Source organism: Pipistrellus kuhlii, unplaced genomic scaffold, assembly GCF_014108245.1.
Source record: "Pipistrellus kuhlii isolate mPipKuh1 unplaced genomic scaffold, mPipKuh1.p scaffold_m20_p_8, whole genome shotgun sequence".
Taxonomy (NCBI): domain Eukaryota; kingdom Metazoa; phylum Chordata; class Mammalia; order Chiroptera; family Vespertilionidae; genus Pipistrellus; species Pipistrellus kuhlii.
The window spans coordinates 69,724,391-69,749,955 of NW_023425584.1; the positions used below are offsets into that span (position 1 = coordinate 69,724,391).

General features: G+C 53.3%; 1 protein-coding gene across 11 annotated transcripts in view; it reads right to left on the reverse strand.

Moving 5' to 3' along the window:
- The window catches only part of SBNO2 (strawberry notch homolog 2), a 53,340-nt gene that overhangs the window by 18,601 nt on the left and 9,174 nt on the right, over positions 1-25,565 (reverse strand). For 7 of the 11 annotated variants that reach the window (XR_006740713.1, XM_045576742.1, XM_045576740.1 and 4 more), the window contains exons 2-4: positions 21,734-21,925; positions 15,346-15,407; positions 14,653-14,749 (exon numbers count right to left, since the gene is read on the reverse strand). Coding sequence is in view for 10 of the 11 variants with exons in the window: in XM_045576742.1 (XP_045432698.1) it covers positions 14,653-14,749; positions 15,346-15,407; positions 21,734-21,853 (279 nt within the window). In the remaining variant the exon portion in view is untranslated. Of the gene's footprint in view, positions 1-2,604; positions 2,774-14,652; positions 14,750-15,345; positions 15,408-21,733; positions 21,926-25,565 lie in introns of those variants that run through there. The other 4 variants (XM_045576743.1, XM_045576744.1, XM_045576746.1 and 1 more) reach the window with 4 other exon arrangements.

Here is a 25,565-nt window from a genome sequence, read left to right on the forward strand (position 1 = left end):
GGTGCATATACAGCCCCAGAAAGAGGCAGCTCCAAGGGAATGGGTGGGAGGAGATGGAACTGGGTTCCACCCAGCGGCCTCCCCTGAGATGGCTGGATGCAAGAGCCTCAGTCTTGCCCATCTGCTGGACACGACCAGTCCTGGTGCCAACGAGGAGTCAGGGGGCCTGGAATGAGCCTCCTGCTACCCTCCAGAGCCCTGGCCAGCTGTGCACACAGGGAGCCACAGGGGCCAGCCACACACTCCCGTGTGTGCAAGGAGAGCTCAGACCACCAACCAGGCCTTTCCTCACCCCTGCCTGCCCCCCAGCTGCAAGCAGCCTGGATCCACGTGGGGGTGGGAGCAGGAGGCAGTGCAGACCCAGGCCCCCCCCCTCCAGCTGGCAGGACTATGACCTGGACAGTCAGGGGAAGAGGCGGGGCCTTCGGCTGCCCCATAGAAGGCAGGACCTGCTCAGACACCAGACACAGATGGTGGTGTAGATAGGTTATTAAAGCTCCATGTTCCAGGACAGAGGCAGGAACCGAAGGGGGCGCACTTTGAGACTCCTGGGGTGCCTAGCACACACATGCCAAGAGCCCAGCAACTACAGAGCAGCGCAGCTGTCTCAGGGGAAACTGAGACAACTATGGGGGAGCCTGGCCCTGCCACCCCCAGGCTGGAGCTCCCTTCGGCTCTGCCCTCCCAGGTCAGAGGCAGTCAGAGGTGGACGATGCCAAGGAAAGCCAGGCTGTAAGTGACTCCCTGGTCCCTATAAGTGACAGGGCCAGAGACCCCAGCAGGCTGGGCAGGATGGGGTCTGGGTGCAGGTGGAGGTGGTCAGATATCTTGGCTGAAATCCCTCTGGGGCCACATCTGAGCAGGTCCGTGATGGGTACTGCCTGAGTCTGGTCGGAGTGATGCTGGCTCCTGAGACCCTGAGAGGTGGCCCTGCCTTCTGGAGGCAAATGGCCCCTGAGCGGTGGGCAAGGCTGGGGGTCAGAGAAAGAAGACTGGTCCGGCAAAAGGTGGGTGTGCAGAGATACCCCTCCTGAGGACAGTGGAAGGGGAGAGGTCTTCCCAGTGGAGAAGGCTGATTAGCGCCCCCGCCAGGAGATGAGGATCAATGTTAGCCATGAGGAGCCATGGGGACACGGGAACCCTGATGTGACAAATGAGTAGGGATGTCCCTCAGTGCAAACATGAGAAAGATGCCAGAAAACCCTGACGGGGGACATCCTGTAGGACACACAGCCCAGGGCACCCACATAGGAAAGAGGAGAAACCGACTCAGTTAGGTGGGGGTGGGGGGCAGGGGCTGAGGGGAAGTGATGATTGAGTATCACAGGGGATCCTGATGGGGTCCTGGGGCAGGGAGAGGCCATCAGGGGAAACTAAGAAAATCTAGTAAATACAGACTTTGGTTATTAATGATGACTCAGTCCTGGCTCATTAGCTGTGACAAAGGTACTGCAGTGACATCAGGTGTAGGCAGGGGGACTGGGCAGGGCACACTGGAATATATACCATCCGTCATAATGCTGTAAATCTAAAATTGTTTTTAAAATATCATGTTAAGTGGGTACTTTTGCCCCACTCTGTGGTCACTACCTCCAGATGCCCAGATGAACAGCTAGCAATGTGGGGGTTTGTGGATTCTCGGGCAAGTGAAGAGGGGCCTCATGTGGATCACCACAGGTCAGGGGGAGGTAAGGCCTCCAGGGTCCCCCCAGCTCCACTCCCTGTGCAGGGTGGGCAGCTGAATGGGGGTGAGAAAGGACCTCTCCCTGGTTGGCTGCCTGCCCACCAGCTTGTGCGGGAACCTGATTCCCAGCAGCCACCAGCAGAACCCCAAGACCACTCACACCCAGAGCCGCCCTCCCTGGGTCCCCACCTGGAACACCTGCTTCCCAGACCCCAGACTGCTCTTCCTGCTGCAGCCCCTGAATGCGGAGGGAACGGCTGGTTACCCAAGAGAGTATGGGATCATTTGCTGTGGTAACCATATCTGCAGCATTTTGGGGATCCCCTGGATCAGATGAAGAGCTGCCCAGACAGTTACCCTCCTCTCAGTCCAGCTGGATGGGACAGGATGGACGTCCTCCAGGAGGGCTACGACTGCTCAGACCCCAGAAATTATCTTCAAATGGGTTCTTTCACTGCCTCCCCCTGCCCCCACCCCACCAGGGGCTAACCACTTGCCTGGGTCTCGGGGAGAGGAGGAGTTAGACGCATTCCCACCTGTCCAGTCACACCCAATCCTGGCAGAGGCTCTGATGACTGCCCCAGGACATCCCAGAGCCCAGGAAACTCTCCAGGTCCAGCGCCAGGGACACCCAGATCAGAGCAGGCACACAGACACAGCCCCTCCCACCTCCCCCGCTGGCCGCAAGCACTTTCATTTTGCAGCGCCTCCCCGGCCCCTCCCCTCACCCCGGCCCCAGGTTCTCAGAAAACTCCTGCAGATTCACTGTCCCTGCCAAAAAAAAGCCAGCGTGAGCCAGGAGGACCAGGAGGAAGGGGACACCCCGGGCCTGGTGGGTCCAGTCAGTCCTCTCAGTGGCCTGACCTGCCTGCCAGGTGGGAGGGGGACGATTGAACCCCGAGGCAAAGCGGGAGGGTTACCTTGTTGAGTGCTGCCAACTGCAGCCAGAACTGCAGCTGGGACATGGCTTGGCCACCGGTGGGTCCCCTGGAAGGAGCACTCCCTCATGACCTTGGTGCTGGGCTGGGCCGGCGGACGGCTCCGCTCTCAGCCCTCAGCCCAGCTGCATTTGCATGTGGGTTTAGTCACCACCAGCGCCTACTTCCCCTAAGGCCCGCTGACTTTCAGGAAATGATGCCTGCCTGGTAAGTCAGGGCGATTACTGGCAGTGCAGGGACAATTACTGTACAGGGCGGAATCTAGCCACAGACGCTGACAACAATGCACCAGCCCGCCAGGTTGCACCCTGCTGGTCCCGGGTGCCCCGTCCACGGTGGCCAGGCTCCTCTGCAGGCACTCAGGGTTCAGATGAGATGTTGAGGGGGGCGGGGGGGATGGCGCACAGCTGAGATGCCCAGGCAGACCCTCCCCATTCTGCCTCAGTTTTCACAGACTGGTGGTGTACTGGGTTCTGTTCTACCTGGCCTCCTCCCCTTGACAGTTGGGCCTGGTAGGGACCCTCTGCTGCCCCTGAGATGCCCACAGCAGTGATCCTAAGGGGCATAAGCCCCCAGAACACGGGGAGGAGACAGGTCCGTCCCACTCTTACATATCCTCCCACACCCTCCCAGGCCCAGCACACCAGCTCCTCAGCCAGGCCCACCCTGCTCCTTACCCTCCAGCCTTGCCTAGGGCTCTGCCTGCCCCTGAAGCTCCATTCCTCCCCATGCCCCCTGCCTCCCTCAGTGCAGCACAGGAGTAGGACCAGGAAGGGCTGGTGGGCAGGGTATGCAAAACCATCATACCCTGTGGGCCGAGAGCCTAGGCACAGATACCCACCCAGTGGGAATGACTGTTCAGATCACTCCTCACGGCTGAGAAGAGGGACCCTGGGCCTCCCACCGAGTCGGGGAGAATGAACAGTCACGGAGTCCAACCCTGCAGTCCAATGAGGCCCCATAGCAGCCCCTATCCTGTCTCCCCATACAGCCAGAGGGCAACACAGACCCCAACAACAGAGCAAGTTGTGGGATACCCACCAGGCCCTGGCTGCCATGGGTGGGAGGAAAGTGTACATATGGCAATAAGTTCATGAAAAGATACTCAACACCACAGGCAACAGGGGGTCACAAGTGAGACGAGATACACGGCACATCCAAGGGACTGTGAAGCTCAAACAACAGAGATAAGTGCTGGTGAGACGCAGAAGAGTCGGAACTTCCGACAAACTGGTGAGAACGTGCAATAAGCGTCTCTCTGTAAAACAGTGCCCAGTTCCTCCAAAGATCACAGTCACATGACCCTGCAATGCCACTGCTAGGTGTCCATCCAAAAAAGCATGCCAACAGAAACCTGTACACACATCCACTGAGGCCAGAGTCACAACAGCCACAAGCTGGAAACAACCCAAATGTCTAGCCACAGATGAATGTGATCCAATCACACACTGCGATATTACTCAGCCGTGAAAAGGAGTAAAGTGCCTGGTTGGTGTGTCTTAGCTGGCTGTTGTCCCACACACCAAAAGGTGGCAAGTTTGATTCCCGGTTTAAGGCACATACTCATGTTGTGGGTTCAATTCCCGGTTGGGTTGTATGCAGAAGGCAACCAATCCGTGTTTCTCTCTCAAATGGACATTCCTCTCTCCCTCTTACCTTTCCTTTCTCTTTAAAATCAATTGAAAGAACAAAAGAGGAAAGCACTGACACTTGCTACAACTTCGACTGGACCTTGAAAAAACGGTGCTCAGTGAGAGAAGCCAGACAAAGTGTGACTCCATTTATGTGAAATGCCCAGGACAGGCACATCCGCGGGAACAGAAAGTGGATTAGTGGTTGTTTGGAGCTGAGGGAGGTGATGGGGGTGACTGCTAAGGGGGTGAGGCTTCTTTTTCAGGTGAAGAAATGTTCTAGAACAAGAGCGGTGATGGGCCTGCCATTGTGGCTCAGTGGTTGAGTGTCAACCTATGAACCAGGAAGTCACAGTTTGATTACTGGTCAGGGTATATGCCTGGGTGTACAAGAGGCAGCTAAGCAATAATTCTCTCTCATTATTGATGTTCTATCTCTCTCTCTCCCTCTCCCTTCCTCTCTGAAATCAATAAAAATATATTTACATTAAAAAAGAGAGGTGATAGTTGCACAAACTTTGTAAATATACTTTAAAAGGATAAGTTTGTGTGTTTTTTTTAAAAGGTAAGTTTTAAGGTATGTGAATTCTGGCTCAATTTTAAACAGAATTTCTTCTAATCTGTAATGAAAGGAAAACATAATAGTAAAAAATAGAAAAAATTAAAAAACACCGAACTTTTTATTACTAGGTTTAATAGGCATAAAATTTGTCAAGTTGCTAGCAGAGTTTTTTTGTTTTTTAAAAACACATTTTATTGATTTTTCACAGAGAGGAAGGGAGAGGGATAGACAGCTAGAAACATCGATGAGAGAGAATCACCTACCAGCTGCCTCCTACACCCCCCCCCACACACACACAGGGGATGCGCCCGCAACCAATGTACATACCCTTGACCGGAATCGAACCTGGGACCTTTCAGTCCACAGACCGACACTCGTCCACTGAACCAAACCCGTTTCAGCGCTAGCGAAGTTTATAACCTCTGTCTCTCATTATCTCATCACCAGATGGCTTACTACCTGGCAGAGGTGACCTGAAGGAGACAGGGAAGCCCAACGTGTGGCTGGGTCCCAGGACAAGGAAGGGCCCTTGTCTAGGGAAATGATCATCCACTGGGCTCCTGCCCACCTCACACACCCCAAGTCTGGCCTGCCAATGGCCCTGCCACCCTGGCCACCACGGGCTGTGGGTCTTGGATGGGACTGGAAAGGGGCATGAGGAGGGGGGGGGGACTGAGTCAGGTCAGAGCAGAGGTCCTGGTGAAGGTGAAACGTGTGACCTGGGTGCCAGCCATGCTCAAGGACATGGATGGCCATGGATCCAGCCCCATGAGTGTGGCTGGTTCCTGTCTGGTGTCTCTCTGAGCTGTGGGGTTGCCCAGCTAGTGGTCCCTAGGTTGACCCTCCATCATGTGGCTGAGTACAGAAGGGTAGGCGTGGCCCAACTGCCCCAGGTTTCCTGAGAATCCCCCAGCCCCCATCTGTTTTTTCTGGTCTCACTCCTTACCTTCTCCACCTATCCCACCAGTTTCTTTACACACACTCAAGTGCTCGGGCAACCACATAACTGGGGCGACCATATAACTGGGCCACAGATGGCCTGTCTGTCCCCGAGTTACAGTGAGTTCAGTTGAGGCTGGCGAGTGAGCAGCACAGCTCAATGCCAGAATATTCCAGTTGAGGGCTCAATTGTGTCCCCCCAAATGACAGGTTTGAGTCCTAACCTAAGAACTGGTCCTTACTGGAAACAGGGTCTTTGCAGATGTCATTAGGTAAATGGGGTCACACTGGATTAAGGTGACCCTAATGCAAAGACTTACAAGAATAGGGAAATCTGGACACAGACACACAGGGAGAGGCAACATGAAGACAGAAGAGACACTACCATGATGCAACCGCAAGCCCAGGATGCCTGCAGCCCCCAGAAGCTGGGAGAGGCGGAAGGACCCTTTTCTGAAGCCTCAGCGGGGAAGGTAGCCCTGCAACACCTTGATCTCAGACATCTGGCCCCAGAAATGGGAAGGTGTAAGTCTCTATGGTTTTAAGCTGCCAGGTTTGTGGTACTTTGGTGGGGTAGCCCAGGAAACTCACTCCTACAGCCCTCAAGAAAGCTCTGCTCTGTCAGCCCATCAAAGGGATGGCTGCCTGATGTGGGTCCAATCGCCTCACCAGCACACCACCCCTGACCTCTTTCCACAGTGCAGCCAAGAGGAGCTGGACCCGCTAAGGACCTGTGGGACAGCCCCTGAACTCCCAAACCTCCCTCACTTCCTTTTCCCTGGTGTCTGGGAGCCCGGACTTCCACAGAGACCCTCTGGAGATACCACGCTCCGGCTCCCACAGGTCCTGGTCCTCAGCACGGACCTTGGAGGGGTAAACCCACAGGCTCCGATGGGAAGAAACCCACACTCTCTTTCTGCCAATGCTGGTAACTGCTAAGAACACGCTATAAGCCAGGACCTCTGATCCCATGAAATCCATTTGCCAATCAGTTGAGGCCACTCGCCCCTCCCCAAATAGGGAGCTGCCGAGAGTTTTCGAAGTACTTTTCTGAGCCGTGACCTCATCTTGGCTTCCCAGAAGCCCTGAAATGCAATGCTTCCTGTGTGTGTGTGTGTGTGTGTGTGTGTGTGTGTGTGTTCAGCATGTGGGAAAGAGCCGTCTCTAGAGCCTGGCCAAGGTCCAGGTGGTCTTGGGAGGAGATGCCTGGGCAGCACCGACTCCAGAAAATGAGCATGTGGGACGGCAGGGGGATGGAACTCCATCCAAGTCTCTCACCCCCAACCCATTTCTGACATGTCCCCAGATATCACCCCCAATTAGATTCAGCTACATCTGGAACACATGTCCACACAAAGGCCTGTACACGACGTTCACAGCAGCAGGATTCACAACAGCCAAAAGGTAGACACAGCTCAAATGGTCACCAATGGATGAACAGATAAACACAACGTGGTCCATTCACAAGTAAAATATTAGCCAGCCATGCAAAGGAGTGAAGTGCTGACACTGCCTACATGGAAGAACACTGAAAACATGAAGCTCAGTGAGAGAAGCCAGACACAAAGGCTACGCAGTGTGATTCCATTTGTGTGACATGTCCAGAACAGGCACATCCAGGAAGTGGATTTGAGGCTGTCAGGGGCTAGGGGATGGGAATGGGGAGATGACTGCTGATGGGGACGGGGTCTCTTTTTGTGGTGATGGAGTGTTCTGATAGAAGTCAGAGGTAATGGGTGCACAACACAATGAGTGTACTAAAAGCCACTGAATCGTATGATATGCAAATTGTATCTCAATTTAAAAATAGCCTGGCTGGCGTGGCTCAGTGATTAAGCTTCAAACCTATGAACAAGGAGGTCAAGGTTCGATTCTGGTCAGGGCACATGCCCAGCTTTCAGGCTGGATCCCCAGTGGGGGGTGGGCAAGAGGCAGCCAACCAATGATTCTCTTTCATCATTGATGTTTCTATTTTTCTCTCCCTCTTCCTCCCTCTCTGAAATCAATAAAAATAAATAAATAAGTAAGTAAGTAAATAAATAAGACGAAAGAAAAGCTGCATGTTCACATCCCAGAGTCCTCAGCACACCCCGATGTGAGACCTTATGTGGGGCCCCTTGAGCTGTTCAGGTCACCCACCAGGGACGTGGGGCCTGTGTGGCTTCATTCCAACAGGAGCTGGAAGGACAGGAGGCCCTTCCTCTGGGAGGGGGGTGATACAAGGGCCAAGGCAGGGAAGACCCAGCATGAGCCTGGGCCAGCCTGAGTGGCTACAAGGGAGGAAGTGCTCCAATGGGGACACAGAGGGATACAGGAAATCCTGAGCAGACACTCCTGATCAGAGCCCACAATGATATAAGTGAATGAATAAATGAATGAATAGCTAAGGGGAGGGGGCGGCTGTCCCTACAGAAGCCAGCTATCATAGCAGGGAAGAAAACAATCTGTTAGATCGACACCACGGTTACAATTGCTGTAGCCAACAACTCCCGACAGATCACAAGGTCATTCCCACCCCCACCACAAGGGACCAGGATACTGGCACGGCCTTGTGTGTCTCTCACAGGATGAGGGACAAGTAGCAGCCTGACAGAGGGCAGCGGAGGGACCTGGTAGAGGCTGCCCCAACAGGGGTCAAGGTCAATACCACTGGCAATGAGATGCATCAGTACCAGGGTCTCAGAGACGAAGCATTGAGGAGGACACAGCGTCTCATCTGTGGGACCCCTGCCATAAGCACAGAGCCCCCGTCTCAGCAAGAGGCCCCCAGGCAAACTCTTCAGAGGCCTGTGTCCACCTGGCACTCGAGTCTGTCACCAGCACTGAATCAAGCTCATTTCTGCTCTGTGACACATGGGCCAAGGTTATACAGGATGATGACATACATGCACAGAAGCTAGGTGAATAAGGGTGGCCAGGAATTTTCAGTACTGTTCTTGCAACTTTTCTGTAAATATAAAATACTTTTAAGATTTGTTTTGTCGTGCCAGCACCGGTTTGGCTCAGTGGATAGAGCGTCAGCCTGCGGACTGAAAGGTCCCGGGTTCGATTCCGGTGAAGGGCATGTACCTTGGTTGCGGGCATATCCCCGGTAGAGGATGTTCAGGAGGCAGCTGGTCGATGATTCTCTCTCGTCGATGTTTCTAACTCTCTATCCCTCTCTCTTCCTCTCTGTGAAAAATCAATAAAATATATTAAAAAAATAAATTAAAAAAAAGATTTGTTTTGTCGTGAAAACATTAAAAAAAAAAAAAAAAGGTGTCAGAGCTTACACCTTGTGGGCAGGACAAGGAAGGGTGATGGGGGACCACACCCACCACAGCTACCTCCGAGAGGCTTGTGAACTGCAGAATCCCCCGGGCTGGAGGACCCTGGCATCTGTGAAGTGGAGGCCCACAGAGGCATGACCGACCTGCCCCCAGTGTTCCTGGGCCTGGATTGGCTCCTGTTCAGAATCAAGGGAGGGACCCAATACCCCTGGGATTCCATGCCAGGAGACAAGAGAAGAGCAAAGACCTCAGACAGCAAAGCCAGGCCGAGGCCAACCACAGGCTGCAGAACCACAGGCTGGAGAACCACAGGCTGCACGCATTCCCTGTGGAGGTGCGGGCAGAGTGCTGGCCCCGGGGGAATTGCTCTGTGCCCAAAGGGAAAGTGGAAGAAGCTTTCTCCTTGGAGGTAACAGGAGTCACACAGTTCACCTTGCTCTTTTTGCTTTGGCTGCCAGGAAACTTGGGAATTAAGTTTAGTTACTAGGAAGGCACATGGGTTTATATTCACTCTTCACCCCCAATTCCCCCTCTAGGTCTCCCATTCCAATTCCTCTGACTTATACAACAGTGGGGAACATTTCTCGAGTGTGCCATGGGCCACAGGAGAGCTTTGCATGGTGTATCAGTTTCCTTTCACTGCTGTAATACATTACCACAAACTTCCTAGCTTAAAACAACACAAGTTTATTACCTTATGGTTCTAGAGATCGAGAGTTCGACATGGATATAAAAACATGCTCAAAGTCACTAATTATCCAAGAGATGCAAATCAAAACAACAATGCAGTGCCACCTCACATCTGTCAGAATGGCAATCATCAACAAATCAAGCACTGTCATATGTGCTGGCGAGGATGTGGAGAAAAAGGAACCCTCGTGCACTGCTGGTGGGAATGTAGACTGGTGCAGCCACTGTGGACAACAGTATGGAGTGTCCTCAAAAAACTAAAAATGGAACTCCTATTTGACCCAGTAATCCCACTTCTAGGAATATATCCCAAGAAATCAGAAACTCCAATCAGAAAGGATATACGCACCCCTGTGTTCATAGCAGCACAATTTACAATAGCTGAGATTTGGAAACAGCCTAAATGCCCATCCGCAGATGAGTGGATTAGAAAACCGTGGTACATCTACACAATGGAATACTATAAAAAAGGAGGAATTCTTACCATTTGCAGCATGGATGGACCTGGAGAGCATTGTTAAGTGAAATAAGCCAGGCAATGAAATAAAAATACCACAAGATCTCACTTATTTATGGAAAATAAAGAACATTATAACCTGATGAACAAAAAGATAGATACAAAGGCAGTAAAGCACCGAACAGACTGTCAAATTACAGCAGGAAGGCTGGGGAGTGTTGGGGAAGGGGGAAAGAGATCAACCAAAGGACTTGTATGCATGCATATAAGCACAACCAATGGACACAAGACACTGGGGGTGGGGGTGGGATGAGGGCTAGTGACAGGGGATAGGGGAGATTGGGGGAAGGTAAATGGTACTACTATATGTAATACTTTAAACAAAACAAAAATTTTAAAAAAGATTACCTGAAAAAAAAGAAAAAAAAAAAGAGTACGACATGTAACTCATGAATCTAAACACAAGTGTGGGCAGAGCTGGTCCTTCTGGAAGCTCAGGAGAGAATTCTTTCTAGCCCCTTCCTCCATCTTCACAGCCAGCAGCCCAGCCTCTTCCATCTCTGACTCTGACCCTCTTATGAGGACCCTATAAGGACACTGGGTCCTATGGGGAATTCAGGGTTGTCTCCATCTCAGGGTCCTAGACTTAATCCCAGCTGTAAAGTAATATCCACAGGTGCAGGGACCAGGATGGGGACATCTTTGGGGCTGTATTCTAATACACCCACTCAGTGAAATGCATTCTTTCTTTCAGGCTCCCCCCCAGATCCCTTAAACAAACTGTATAAAAGGGTTTTAGAGGCCAGGTGTCTGCCCTGCCATTGTTGCTCAGTTGGTTGGGGGTCATCCCATGCACCAAAAGACTGCCAGTTCAATTTCCTGTCAGGGCTCAATCCTTAGTATGGGCACACAGGAGGCATCGGATCGATGTTTTGCTTTCATATTGATGTTTCTCTTTCTCTCTCCCTAAAAACCAATTCAATTTCAAAATATTAAAAAAAAAAAAAAGAGAGAGAGAGAGAGAGAGAGCGCGAGCGTGCGCGCATGAGAGCTGAGTGTCAGAGGGTCCGAAGGGTCTAAGGAGCCCTTGGCTTGGCCAGGGGACAAACACAGAGAAGCTTTCCAGCACTAAGCTTCCTCCAGGGGCCCAGACAGAGGTCCAGGTACCTCAGAAGGGAGGGTCCTGGGCCCCTTGGGTAACCCAGGCTCAATCCTATGTCAGGATCCTTGACTTAATCTCATCTGCAAAGTCCCTCTGCCATATGAGGAGACATGTCCACAGTCCCAGGACCAGGATTGGGACATCTTTGGAGCTGTCTCCAAGCCAGCCACTACTCTGATGTCACAGTCTGGATCAGGAGCAGAGGTGCTTTGGTGGGCTATAAAGGGCTTTGAATACTAGGCTCCGTCTGGACTTCTTCCTGGCCCGGATCACAGGCCTGGGGATCATGGGGGTCATGTGGGAGGTACAGGAGGCTGACCAACAGGGCTCAGGACCCCTTACCCCGAGCAAACTCTGATTTCATGTTTGTATGATCCAACACTCGGCACTGGGGTAAGATTTTGTTGGAGGAAGGGTCTGCTTTCCTTATTTATTCATTTAAATCCTCACCCAAGGATCTGGTGTTTGTTATTTTTTAAAATACATATATATTTAATATTTTTTTACTGATTTCAGAGAAGAAGGGAGAGGGAGAGAGAAAGAAACAACAATGATGAGAGAGAAACATGGATCAGCTGCTTCCTGCAAGCCCCCTGCCGGGGATTGAGCCCGAAACCCTCCTGGTTCATAGGTCAACGCTCAACCACTAAGCCACCATGCTGGCTGGGTGATATGGTGTTTTTTGTTAGTTTGTTTTGGTGTTGGTGTTTTTTTTTGATTTTAGAGACAGGAAGGGAGAGAAATAGAGAGAGACAGAAACATTGATGTGAGAAACACTGATTGGTTTCCTCCCATGATCAGTTGCCTCCTGTACCCACTCCAATCGGGGAATCTGCAACCCGGGTATGTGCCCTGACCAGGAATCAAACACGCAATCTTTTGGTGCACTGGACGATGCTCCAAGCAACTGCCAGGGCAGTTCTGCTGCTTTAAAATGGAGAACTGGGTCCAAGGTGCCCTAACAAGGAGACTGGAGGGGGGACAGGGTGCCATGTGTTCAGCAGGCGCTCAATAAACATGTGTGGGATGGCTACATGACCTCTGAGTGCTAGGAAAGGCGGCTGTGGTGTCCCGAGGGGTTCTAGGCTGAGAATCCGCGCTGTTTCTTGGCAGAGCAGGGGAGGTGGTGGGAGCTGAGTGCATTAGAGAGATGGGGGAGTAAGGCCCGGTGGGTGGCCACAAGGGTTGGGAGGCTTCCAAGGGCCGTGGACTCTGCACACCCCATGCCTCAGTTTCCTCCTTCACATGTCAGGTGATGCCCCAAATGGGGAAACAGCATCAGGAAATAACTAGTCTGGATATGGAGTCATGTCCGAGACAAATGGAGAGGAACTTAATCAGAGTTCTGAGAAGGTCACCAGCTCTGGAGGACAAGCCAACATGCAGAGATGCAGAAAATGGGGGAGGGTCTTGAGCTGACAGCCAGAGCACCCTGAGAGGTTGAACCCACTGGACAATGGCACCTCCCAAGGTTGTGCAATGGCACCTGCTAAACTGGAGGCCCAGGGTGTCCTCATGCTCCAGAGTTGAAGGAAGAAACTTCGAACCCACCTGGAAAGATTGGAGGGCCATGTCCAGAGGGCCTCTCATCTCTGTCATCACGGCCTCTATCCTGGGACACTTGGGGGCTCAAATTTCCTCCGCAGGCCCCGAGGGGCAGGTAAGCCCTGTGCTCCCATCTCCATGAGGCCCAGCCTCATCTTTTCCTGGGTGGCTACAAGGATCACCAAAAAGAACAGACACTTTCTCTAGCTGGTTTGGCTGTGGACAGAGCGTCAGCCTGCGGACTAAAGGGTCCCAGATTCAGTTCCAATCAAGGGCACATGCCTGGGTTGTGGGCTCGGTCCCCAGTAGTGGGCCTGCAGGAGGCAGCCAATCAATGATTCTCTCATCATTGATGTTTCTATTTCTCCTACTCCCTTCCTCTCTGAAATCAATAAAAATATATATTTAAAGAATAAAAAAAGAAGAAAAAAAAAGAGCAGACACTTGCTCCTACAGCCGTGGAGGAGGGTCCCTCCCGCCTCTCCTACTCCCGGTGTCCTTGGCTCTGGCCACATGGTCCAGTCTCTGCCTCTGTGGTCACATGCTTTTGTCCTCTGTGTCTCCTCTTCTAAGGACTAGCTGGGTTTAGGGCCGGCTGAGATAGCTAGCATCCTCTCAGTTCCACTTTCAGCTAATTACTCCTACAAAGACCTAGTTCCAAAGAAGGACCCATTTTGAGGATCCAGGTGGATGTGGATTTGAGGGGGGGACACTGGTTATCACAGTACAGACCACCACCCTCCTCCCCTGGTCCAGCTCTCTGCCCCGTCCTGCTGAAGCCTTGGCGCCAGTGGGTGCAAGCCGGATAAATGGCCTGCCTGGATCCAAGCAAGTCCAGTGGGTTTTAACTGACTGATTTATGCTACATCCCTCCACAGCCTGTCCTCGCATCCCCCACTTCACAGGGGGAGACTGAGGCTGGGAGCTGAGCGGCTGCTGCCCCCTCCCTCCCTGATTGGCCTCAGCACCCTCACACCTGTGGTTCCCAAACCATATGCCACAAAGAACAGGTTCAGGGAGCATTTGAAGTTTCCCAGGGAAATGCAGTGCCAAGGCCTCGGTGGTCCCAGGTAATCAGGTTCGAGCAAAGGTGCCAGCATTAGACCGAGGGTGGGCTTCTTCCCGAGAATCATCTCCATGGAGCTGTTTTCCAGAGCTGCCATGAAGAGATGGGACGCTATGCAAAAATCCTGATGGTGAGGGCAGGGAGGCAGGATTCCTTGGGAGCTGAGCTGCCCCATGTCCCCCAAGAGAATAAATCAAACGTTATCTTCCTTCGACTGGTGTGTCATGTTCTCAAAAGGCCGCTAGGTTTGAGGACACAGACACTCACTGTGGTGTTTGCACCTGATGGGCACCGCTCTTGCCTGGGGGCAGAGGGATGGAGGATCCTCCCCAGACACTCAGGTGAACACAGGGCCTACGCCAGGAGAAGGAAGAAGGCTCCGAGGTTTGGGGAAAGCAAATCAGGAGCTCTAAAAGGCGGCCCCATCACCCATACACGGGAGGTGAGCAAAGGAGAGATGGGGACAGCCCCATCCTCCGTTACATGACCTCTGACCCAGCTCTCTACTGTGATGAAACTGCTCTGCCAGACAGAACAGTGGGGCTGGCAGGGCTAAGGCGCATTGTTATTCCCCCAAATAAGCTATATTTCCACATGGCGCGTGGCTCAGGAGCGGTGGTTGGCGCCGACCTGAGATGGAGCAGGGATCCCGTGGGTAGGCACTGGGCCACTGAGGGCTTCAGGGGCTGCTTGAACTTGAGTCTCCTACCTGAGGAAAGTCACTCTTTGGCAGGAAGCTGGGGGTGGCGGCCATGGGGCTGTAGCTGGTGTCTGTGCAGGATTGGCCCACAACGTTCATATAAGGGCTGGAGAGAGACAGGAAAGAAGGTGAGCTGTCAGGTGTGGTAGGGGCACTGTCCTCCCCACTTTGAGTGCAGAACCCGAGTGGGGCCACCCACCAACAGGAAGAACTCTGGTCTCTCAGAAACTCAGCTCAGAGGAGGGGTCCAAGCATCCATGTCCCAGAAAAAGAGGGTCCAGCTACATATGCCTCGAGGCTTTGGCATCCCGCCATTCCTTGGCCTGCTTCCAGGCATGCTCCCCTGCAAACCCCTATTTGTCCTACAAAACCCAGCTCCTGTTGCCCTCTGGAAGAAGATGCATGCCTGGTTCTTTTTGCTCCCAAAGTTTCTCACCCTCCCCACCTGTTGTCCTTCCCTGGCTTATCCCCACTACCTCTGCCCTTTTCCCTGGTGGGTTCTCACTAAGACAAAGCATAGCTGGTTGATCTCAACTGCTTCTAAGCAGCCAAGACCAGATCCATAGCCCACTTGGCAGGAGGTTGAAGTCCTCCAGCTACGAGTTCTAGTTTTGTTTAATTCTTGACTATGGAACAGGAAGGCAGAGGGAAGCCCCTGACGGAGATGTGGTTATGGAATGAGACCCGGGCTGTGGCACTTACTGGCTTTCACTGGAGAAGACTGGATATTGGGTGTTCCACCACGGGTAGTGTAGCATGGTGCTCTGCAAAAGAACAAATGCATCATAAGGGGATCAGAAGGGATGGGAGAAGAGGAACCTGCCTCACTCACTGGGTAGGGTTCCAGTGGTCCAAAGGCAGGGGCTTCAAGGTCAGGGTACGAGCCAACCCTTGGCCCCTAGCTGGGTCACCCGGGACTCACTTAACCGCTGTGTGTCTCAGTTTCCCCACATGCATGGGAGAACCCATTGAGATGATTGCAGCAAAGATGAAGGTATTGATCAATACACATACAGGACCAGGTGGGGATGGGTGGGTGTGGTCCCAGAATCCCAGAAGCCTGAGGAGCCAAGACTGCCAGCTGCCCAAGATCTGACACCCAGGCCTGGGCTTAGGAAACTGTATTTAACAACTTGTGAGTTGGTGATCCAACACCCTGCTTGGAGGCTCCCTATCCCCATTCTACAAAGTGAAGGATAAGGCCAGATGCAAAGCGAGATAGATCAAGTCCCTGCAGGGCCAGGCCCCACGGGGAAGATGTGTGGCCTACCCAGCGAGATAGGACTTCTCAGAGGGGTGGGGGCCGAGGCCAGGGCAAGGGGCTCCCACCAGCACCATGAACTGGCCCCTGCCATAGCAAGACCCTCATGGTCAAACCTCTCTTAGTCAAGTTGAGGGGGTCACACTTCTCAGAACTCCTCAGAGCTCCCATGGGCCAAGGGAGCTACCAGCATCAGCCAACTCTGCCTGTTCCAAGAGCGTATGAGTAGGGGTTCCAAGGAACCTGCTTTGGGAACCAGCAGTGAGGAAGCGCGAGCCTGAGGTCGTCAATGGGTATATAAGAGGCCTTGCAACTGGGACTTGAAAGGACTAGCTTGAAAGCGTGGGACCGTGAAAACGCCAGCCCCTCTGTACAATGGAAGTGGCATGTCCTACGCTGACACACAGGTCAACTGGGCAGGAGTCCCCTCCCCTAAAGCAAGTCACAGCTTCACCAGCAATGAAGCCCAATAGGACCCCATCAGGAAGGCTGTCCCCTGGGGAGAGGCACATGGCTGCAGTCAGGGTCTCCAGTGGTCCCAGGTGGCCCAGCCGAATGGAAAGTCCAAGGCAGGAGCCCAGCAGACGGCAGCCTCCCACCACCTGGCCCACACAGGTCCTGGTCCTTGGTAAAGTGACTGAATGCAACTCCCTAGGCCACTGTGCCCTCCCTCTCTGAGACCTTGACCCAAATCTTGCCCAGAACCAGCCCAGAAGTCTGAAACCACCACAGCGCTATTCTCCTGTGCCTCCTTCATGCCAAGGCGGGAGCCAGCCATGAATTCCCATCACTATGCCCCACCCCTGATCCCTGAAGGGGCCTTCCAGTGTCCAGTCCCAGAAAATCAATGCAAGGAAGAAGGGAGAGAGGCACGTTGAGACATTACTGATTGGCAGAGGCCCTGGTTGGCCTGCCCGATCTCAGTTTTTGCACAGGCTGCAAAATAAAAATAAATGAAAAATTTGGGGAAAAAGAAACACAAGGCCTGTCCCCAGCATGAATACCAGCAGTACAAACACTCTTACAGTGAATCCGCTATGGAAGGAAGCCATGTTGTGGCCTGGAGAGGACGGGGTCCCCCAGGAACCCCACTTCTCCCTAGGGCCTTGGTCCAGAGTCACTTAACCCCTGTGGTCCTATTGGAAGAGAAATCCAGCTCCAGGGGGACATGAACTTCCCAAGGTCACAGGCACTTCTTGAACATTCTACTCCAGACCAGGCTCAGCCTCCTTAGATGAACCAGCCTAAACAGTCTCGGGCGTGTGCACAGACAGCACCTCAGCCAGGCCAGGCCAGGGGGCGGGTGCCTATACTATGGGCTCACAAGGGGCACAGCTGGCCGGGGGCTGTGGGTGTCTGGGGTGGGGGGGGGCCGAGGGGGTTGTTCATTCCTCAATCTGCTCTGCCTACAGCTAGATCAGGCCTGGGGAGCCTGGTAGAGGGGGCCCCTAGGTTCCTGGACCAGGGGCCCCTAGGTTCTCGAGGTACTCAAGGCCTCAGCAGGGAAGGCAGGATGATGGGGGTCATTCCTGGTTTTGTCTACCCAGCAACCCCCATCTCTTCCCCGGTACTCAGCTCTAGTAAGGCTTCCAATCAAGAGCAACCCAGTTTGGCCCAGGTCGGGTGGCTCAGTTGATTGGAATGTCGTCCCACACACCAAAAGGTTGGGGACTCGATTCCCCATCAGGGCACATACCTAGGTTGCAGGTTCAATCCCCCCAATCAGGACACATATGGGAGGCAACCAATTGATGTTTCTGTCTCATGTGGATGTTTCTCTCCTTCTCTAAAAAAAACAATTAAAGAACATGCAAAACTGCCCTGGCTGGTTTGCTCAGTGGTTGGAGCGGTGGCCCTTGGACCAAAGGGTCTCTGGTTCCATTCCTAGTCAGGGGCATGCACCTTGGCTGCAAGTTCCCCAGTCCAGGTAGGGACCCATGTAAGAGGCAACCAATCGATGTGTCTCTCTCTCACAATTTCTCTCCTCTCCTCTCCTCTCCTCTCCTCTCCTCTCCTCTCCTCTCCTCTCCTCTCTCCTCTCTCTCTCCTCCCTCACCCCTTCCTTCCACTCTCTCTACAAATAAATGGAAAAAATATCCTCAGGTGAGGATTAAGAATAAACAAACAAACAAACAAATAAATAAAAGGGGGGACCACCCAGTTTCAAACCCTTACCCCAGAGGTGGCACCACAAATCAACCAATCAGAGTCTTCCTTGGGATTTCCCAGTGCAGCCAGAAATGGTGGCTCTGCCTCCTAGGGCAGACTTGGGATGTGACTGGTCCAGAGTCAGGCACCTGACTCAGCCATTCAGAGCCTGCCCGGGGATTCTCCATCTGTGGACAGGCCAGCCCTCTCCTGGGGAGGGGCAGGCCCTGGGTCATTAGCCCTAGCTGCCCAGGCCATCTGTAAGGACTAGGAAGATACAACTCCTGCCAGGAAGGCAGATAAAATACAGGACATCTAGTAAAACTGGAATTTCTGACAAGCAACAAGGAAGTGATTTTGAGTGTGAAGTATTACATGAGACACACACAATAAAAATTATGTGTTTATGTGAAACATAAATTTCACTGGACAGATGTGTTTGTTTTTGTTTGTTTGTTTTGTTTGTTTTAAATATGTTTTAATGATTTTTTACAGAGAGGAAGAGAGAGGGATAGAGAGTTAGAAACATCGATGAGAGAGATGTTTCCTGCACACCCCCTTCTGGGGATGTGCCCACAACCAAGGTACATGCCCCTGACCGGAATCGAACCTGGGACCCCTCAGTCCACAAGCCGACGCTCTATCCACTGAGCCAAAACTGTTTCGGCTGTGTTTTTATTTGCTAAATCTGGCTACTTTAGTGACACTGAATATCCTGGGGCCAGCTCCACCTCTCACCTGGTCCACTCTGCTTCCTCTTCCTGAGCTTGGTTCCTCCCAGCTAGGAGGCAGAAGTAAGAAGCATGTCGCCCGCTCTGACTCTCGCAAACTCGAAGGCTGCACAGGCTACAGGGGGTGCCAGTAGCTCCCTGGCCAGACCAGATGTGGCCCGAGGGGCGACCCCCACAACTGGTGGCCCCAGAGAAACAGGCTGAGTGCACAGCCTGGGGAGGAGTGGTCCAGCCTTGGTCAGACACATCTGACTGCCCAGAGGGGAGCCCAGACCCAAAGCCAGGGTTCAACTGGTACCTTCCATGCAGCACGGTCCTTATAGCTGCCCTACATGCCAGTGTCTGAACCCCTCAGGTCCTCACAGGCTGTTCAGGCAAAGCTCACATCCTGGCCTTCTGCTGGCTTCCTGAGTCACCATAAAGGGAACGTGGCAAGAACCCACATTTCTGTCCTCAGCTACCCAGTCAGTACACATTCTGACCCAGAAATTGTATTCCAGAAACAGCGGTGGGACAAGTTGAAGAGGGGAAGGAAAACACAGGGCGCTACATATACTAACAGAAAATTGGAACCGCTTCAAAGGCCCAACGGAAATAATTAAGCAAATTATGAGGCACTGAGAAGGAAGAATCCTGTGTTGGAAGAACAGCAATCTGTGCTCTGAGCCTAAGAAACAGGCACCATGGAACCCCAGAAACAGACACAATGCCACTCATGGGGCGGCACGAAGGGACAGTGAAGGGGATCAAAGGAGGAATGGGCCCGAGACCTGTTTGGCTCAGTGGATAGAGCGTCAGCCTGCGGACTGAAAGGTCCCAGGTTTGATTCCGGTCAAGGGCATGTACCTTGGTTGCGGGCACATCCCCAATAGGAGGTGTGCAAGAGGCAGCTGATCAATGTTTCTCTCTCATCAATGTTTCTAACTCTTATCTCTCTCCCTTCCTCTCTGTAAAACAATCAATAAAATTATTTAAAAAAAAAAAAAAAAAAAAAAAGGAGGAACGGGAAGTTATCAGCTATGACAACATGAGCAGAGGCTCAGGAGGGTCAGGAGACATGTGGACACAGCTTCAGTAGGAAGGAGAGAGGAGGCTAAACCAGCTCATGGCGCGACCTGGACCCTAGAGAGCCCCTGCTGGACCTCAGCTAGGCTTTGAGCTGCAAGTGGCAACTCGCTGCCTGCCCAAGGTTCAAGGCCAAGTCTGAGTAAGTTCAGATTCCATGCCCTGTCATGTTAAGACATCATGTGAGCACAGCTGAGCTTGGAGGAAATTCAGGGTCCGAGTCCTCCCAGCCCTTCCGATGCTCAGGATATGGGCCTGATGCCTCCCAGTGGTTTCAGCACTGGAACCTGAGCTCCATCTGATCTGTGGCCCATTTCCTGGCTCCTCTTAATCTTAAGGTTGAATCTTACTCCCTCTGCCCACCTAGCCTTCTGCCCATCCCTGCTGCTTCTCAGGCTGTTCTCTGCCACTCAACACCACACCTGTTCTCCTCACCAGTCTCCCCACTGAGAAATGCAGCTTTGTTATTGATGATGTTTTTAAAATTCATTTTTATTGATTTCAGAGAGGAAGGGGAGGGAGAGATAGGAAAATCTATGAGAAAGAACCATTGATCAGCTGCCTCCTGCACACCCCCCATTGGGGATCATGCCCTTGACCGGAATCGCACCTGGGATCCTTCAGTCTACAGGCTGACACTCTATCCACTGAGCCAAACCAGCGAGGGCGAAGAATGCAGTTCTTCTTTCTACAGTGGAAGAGGAGCTCTGCTTCCACCCAGGAAAGGAGATGCCGGGCCTGACTTGCTGGAGAATTCTAGACCCTTCTCCTGGGGCCACTTGTGCCTCTGTGACATGAGAGCCCAACACCTGTGATGGTTTTGTTACTTAGACTGGCACCTGTAGTGGTTTTGTTGCTTAAGTTACTTACTAGAGGCCTGGTGCATGAATTCATGCATGGGTGGGATCTCCCTTGGGGTGGCCCACGGAAATTGTACCCCAGCTTGTGCCTTCAGCCTCCCAGCCCCGCCTGGCACCAGCTGTGGCCTGGTGCCGCCCGCTCAACTGCTCCATCATCCCACCTGCAGGGCAGTTGATCTGGGTCCAAGCCCGGCCCCCCACCCCCACACATGGCTCCTTCAGCACCTAGGAGCTGGGCCCGCCTGCTGCTGGTGGTTGCCATTTGTGCGGCAATCGGCAAGGCAATCGAGCCCCTGTTTGCACCCGCCTTGCCTGGCACTGCCCACTCACCTGCTCTACCATCCCACCGCAGTCCCGCTCTTGTCAGGGCCCATTGGGACTGGCAGCACCTCCACTGGGGCCCACCGCCAGCACCACATCACCTGTCAGGTTTCACGCCACCCCATGGTGGTCAGCGCACGTCATAGCGGGAGGTAGAATTCCCATTAAACTCCCGGTCAAACAATTTGCCTATTAGGCTTTTATATATATAGATTGCAGTTGTTAAAAGCTTTCTGTGCAATTTTCCTATAAATCTAAAACCACTTAAAAAATAAAGTCTAGCCCTGACTGGTTTGGCTCAGTGGATAGAGCCTGAAGGGACCCAGGTTCGATTCTGTTCAAGGGCACATGCCCAGGTCTCAGGCTCAATCCCCAGCAGGGGGCATGCAGGAGGCAGCGGATCAATGATTCTCTCTTATCACTGATATTTCTCTCTCTCCCCCTCTCTTTCTCTCTGAAATCAATAAAAATATTTCTTTAAAAATAAGGTCTATTGAATTACAAAGAATAAATATTGAAGAAAAATAAACAACCATGAGCCACTGCAGTGGTCCCAGTCCCACAAGTGCAGGTGGCTCCCAGAGGGGTGTCATGATTTTTGCAGAAGAAACCTAGTGGCTCACAGTGAGGAACTTGGTGGCAGGCAGGATTCCCCCTGAAGGCAGTGTCCCACGCCAGGGCCAGTCCTGGGGGTACGGGCTCACCTGGACGCTGGGTCCACACCGTGGGCTGTGCAGAGCTGACAGGCTGCATATCATGTTGCCAGCTGGCTGGGCTTCATGCTGTGGGAACTCCCTGTCCATGGTGGACCCCACTGCCAGCATCAGGCAGCTCCTCGACCTGGGCCACGGGGGCGTCTATCTGGGCTTCTTGATCCAAGGTGGAGGCATCATTACCTGGGGAGAGACACGACATGTCCTGAGATCAGCCTCTAACCTCAGTGGGCAAAGACACCTTCCCTAGGGACAAGGGACAGTGGGAGAGGGACAGCTGGGCAGGGCTTACACAGAGGGATCAGCGCCTTCCCCAGGCTCGGCCTCAGCTGCAGAGCCCCATGGGCCAGGCACCACACCCTTTCCCAACCTGACCACCTCACCTCAATGGGAGGGCGTGAGCGGAGGCTCCCCAAACATAACAGCGCTGCCGGGGATGCCCCTCAGTTCCTGCCTCTCCCCGGCAGCTATCTGGGGAGGGGGTCCCTTAGAAGTCAGGGCAGAACCCCCCACTGGGCCTCCACGCTCAAAACCCAGAGGGAGCCCCACCCTGGGCCCCCTCCTGGGGTCCCTGGGTCTGGACCTCTGGGATGAGGGCAGCCTCTTCAGCATGGCCAGCTGACCTCGCTTCATTCCCTCCCTGCCGGTCACACCACCATCTCAGGCAGCCTGGCCCACAGAATAACAAACATGTGGGCCCTAAAGAGCTCTATCGATACCCACATGCAGAGCCATGAGCTCTGAGACCCCTGATATGAGGGGTGACCCCTGAGCACTTGGCTTTGTGACCGGCATGTCTGTCTGGGAGGCAGAGTCCAACCAGCTGGCACCCATGGGCCCCCTGCCCCCCTGGAGCCGGGAGCGGCTTCCCAGAGGATCTCTGGGGAGTCCGGGCCGAGCTGAGCCAGGAAGAGTTCCCCAGACTGGTTCGGGATGAGGACACACAGTGTTCCCACTAAGAATGTCCCCATTCTTTAGGGCAGGCATACCGGCCAGGAAAAGACATAGAGGTGACCCTAGAGCCCCATGACTTCCCCGCCCTGTGACTGAGCACCCCCACCCTGGGCCCCACCCCTCACTATGAGCAGGGGGCCTCAGCGGGCCAGCATGCTCCTCAGGAAAGAGGCCACCTCAGGACATTAATCACCCAGGGAGGCAGGCAGGAAGGGGAGGCAGCCACCACTCCCAGCCAAGCCCTGAGTGAAGAAATCCTAAGGACTTCCAGTAATCACAGTCGAAAGAGCAGCTTGTGCAATCCTAGTGAGGGGGGGCAGTTGTTCTGCACCCTGCTGGCCGTGCACCCCTCATCCTTCGGCCCTGCTCCAGCCTCCGCCCTCAGGCTCAGGCTCATGTCTGCTGGCAGGATAACCTTTCCCATGCCCCCCCGAGGCCTGGACCCTGGGAGATGCCAGTCACCTCCTGAACCCACCCTCCAGGCTCCCGCACACCAGATCTGGTGGGACACAGCCTTGGACGCTGCCAGTGGGAAGCCCTGGGATTGCCTGTGATGAACACACACCGACTCTGACTGTGGCCTTGGCTGGTATTTATAAAAGTTCTGGGGTCAGGCAGACAAGTTGAAGACTTGAATGGTTGGATAATTGGGCACCTCAGGGCACCCCGGCTCTTGAAGCCTCCACTTGCTTGTCTGGAGAATGGGTTGGTTGGCCAGGGCTCTGTGGACAAGGCTCATCATGCCCTTAGCAGAGCCAGAGGCTTCTGAAACCAGTGGCCCCAGGAATTGCTTCGGGAGACATATCTTAAGGAAAGTGTGCTCCCAGCACCTGGGACAGCAGGCGGATAGAAACCGCCTCTACCCAACATAGAAAGCTCACAAAGCTGGCCTCAGGCACTGGCTGGCTCACTCTTGTCCCTTCTCTGCAGCCAAGACTCAGTACAGGACATGTCCCTCGACCAAGACCCTCCCCACCACGGCTCCCCCTTACACATCCCCGAACAAAGCAGGCCCTAACCAGGGGTCCTCAAACTTTTTAAAGTGGGGGCCAGATTACGGTCCCTCAGAGAGCTGGAGGGCCGGACTATATGAACTACTAATTCCTACTGTAACACCTCGGCTGTGCTCACTGCCCAAAAAACCTGGCGGGCCGGATCAGACTCCTCTGCAGGCCGCATGTGGCCCGCGGGCCGTAGTTTGAAGACGCCTGCGCGTAATCGATACAGGATGCTTCTGGGCTCTGTGACCACAGGGCTCGGCTGCTTCCTTGGAAAGCACTGTCCACAGCAGCCAACGAGCATGTGGGTGGGGGTGTCACCATGGATGGCCCTCAGGTTGCACTGTGCCCAATGGAGTCCCACCTGCGACATATCCTCCCCCACGCTCACCCCTCATCCTGGCCTGCATGGCCCCTCCTGCCCCCTCCAGAGCCCCAGAAGCCCTTGTCCCAGGAACCAGAATCAGTCAATCGTGTCCAGAAACCCCCCATGGAACCTGTTTGGCAGCCTTGGAGGCTCAAGCACTATGTCCTCCTTCGCCCATGGTCCAGCCATCACACTCCTTCAGAGAAGGAGGTTGGTCAGCAGTGTGGAGGGCTCCAGGCTCCACTGGGAGCCAGGACCCAAGGGCGGAGACCCAGGGGGCTAAGGCCCTGGGAACATGTGCATCCTCTGCTTTCGCAGACAGAGCGAGGGGCCCATGGAACACACAGCAGGCATACCCTGCTGAGACATCAGCAGTTCCCCAAACAGTTACACCTCGTCGCCACAGATTAAGCAATTGTGTTCCCAGGTGTCCACCCAGGAGAAAGGAAGACTCATGTCCATAGTGACATGATTCACAACAGCCAAAAAGTCCATCAGCTAATAAACAGACAAACACACTAGAACACCGATTTTCAACTGCTATACCACAAGGTTTTTTTTAAAACATGCAATACCTAACTGTTGAGTCAGGGGCACCGACCTCTTTTCCCTCAGAATGTCAAATAAAGCTTGACTGGTTTTGCTCAGTGGATAGAGCGTCGACCTGTGGACTGACTGAAGGGTCCCAGTTTCGATTTTGGTCAAGGGCATGTACATTGGTTGCGGGCACATCCCCAGTAGGGGGTGTGCAAGAGGCAGCTGATTGATGTTTCTCTCTCATTAATGTTTCTAACCCTCTATCCCTCTCCCTTCTTCTCTGTAAAAAATCAATAAAATATATTTTAAAAAAACAACAACTAAAGAATGTCAAATAAAAATAATTACAACAGCCAACACAACAGCAGCCATCCGATGTGAATCAAGAGTATAATTAATTTTTTTGTCAGATTGGCAAGAAATAGATTTTTTCGTGTGCCACAGAATTTTAGCAATTAGTTTATATGTGTCATGAGATGAAAAAGGGCAAAAATGGCTGCACTAGGATATTACTCAGCCACAGAAAGGAGTGAAGCACTGACACTCTAACGCAGATGAACCTGGAACATGAGTTGGTAAGAGAACAGACACAAAAGGCTAGAGTGTGTGGTTCCACTTATGAGAAATGTCCAGAACAGGGAGACCCACAGAGACAGGAAGTGGGTGAGTGGGTGCCAGGTTTGGGAGAGGAGGCTGGGAAGGAAGGAGGGTCACTGTGCCCACTACCATCCACAAGCCCCCAGAAGCCATCGTATGGTGCCCCTTCCTCCAGCGCCCAGGTCCAACATCACCTCTAGTGCCCCGCTGCCTCCACAGCTTCAGGCTTCCTGCTCCCCTGTCCCCCCAAACACAGGCTGTACCATCCCCCCTTTCTGGCCTCTGCTGACCACCACTGCCCCACTCCTTAGTCCTGAGCTCCGGACCCTGCCCCCAGCCCGAGTGCGGACATGTCACCTATTGGAGGGCA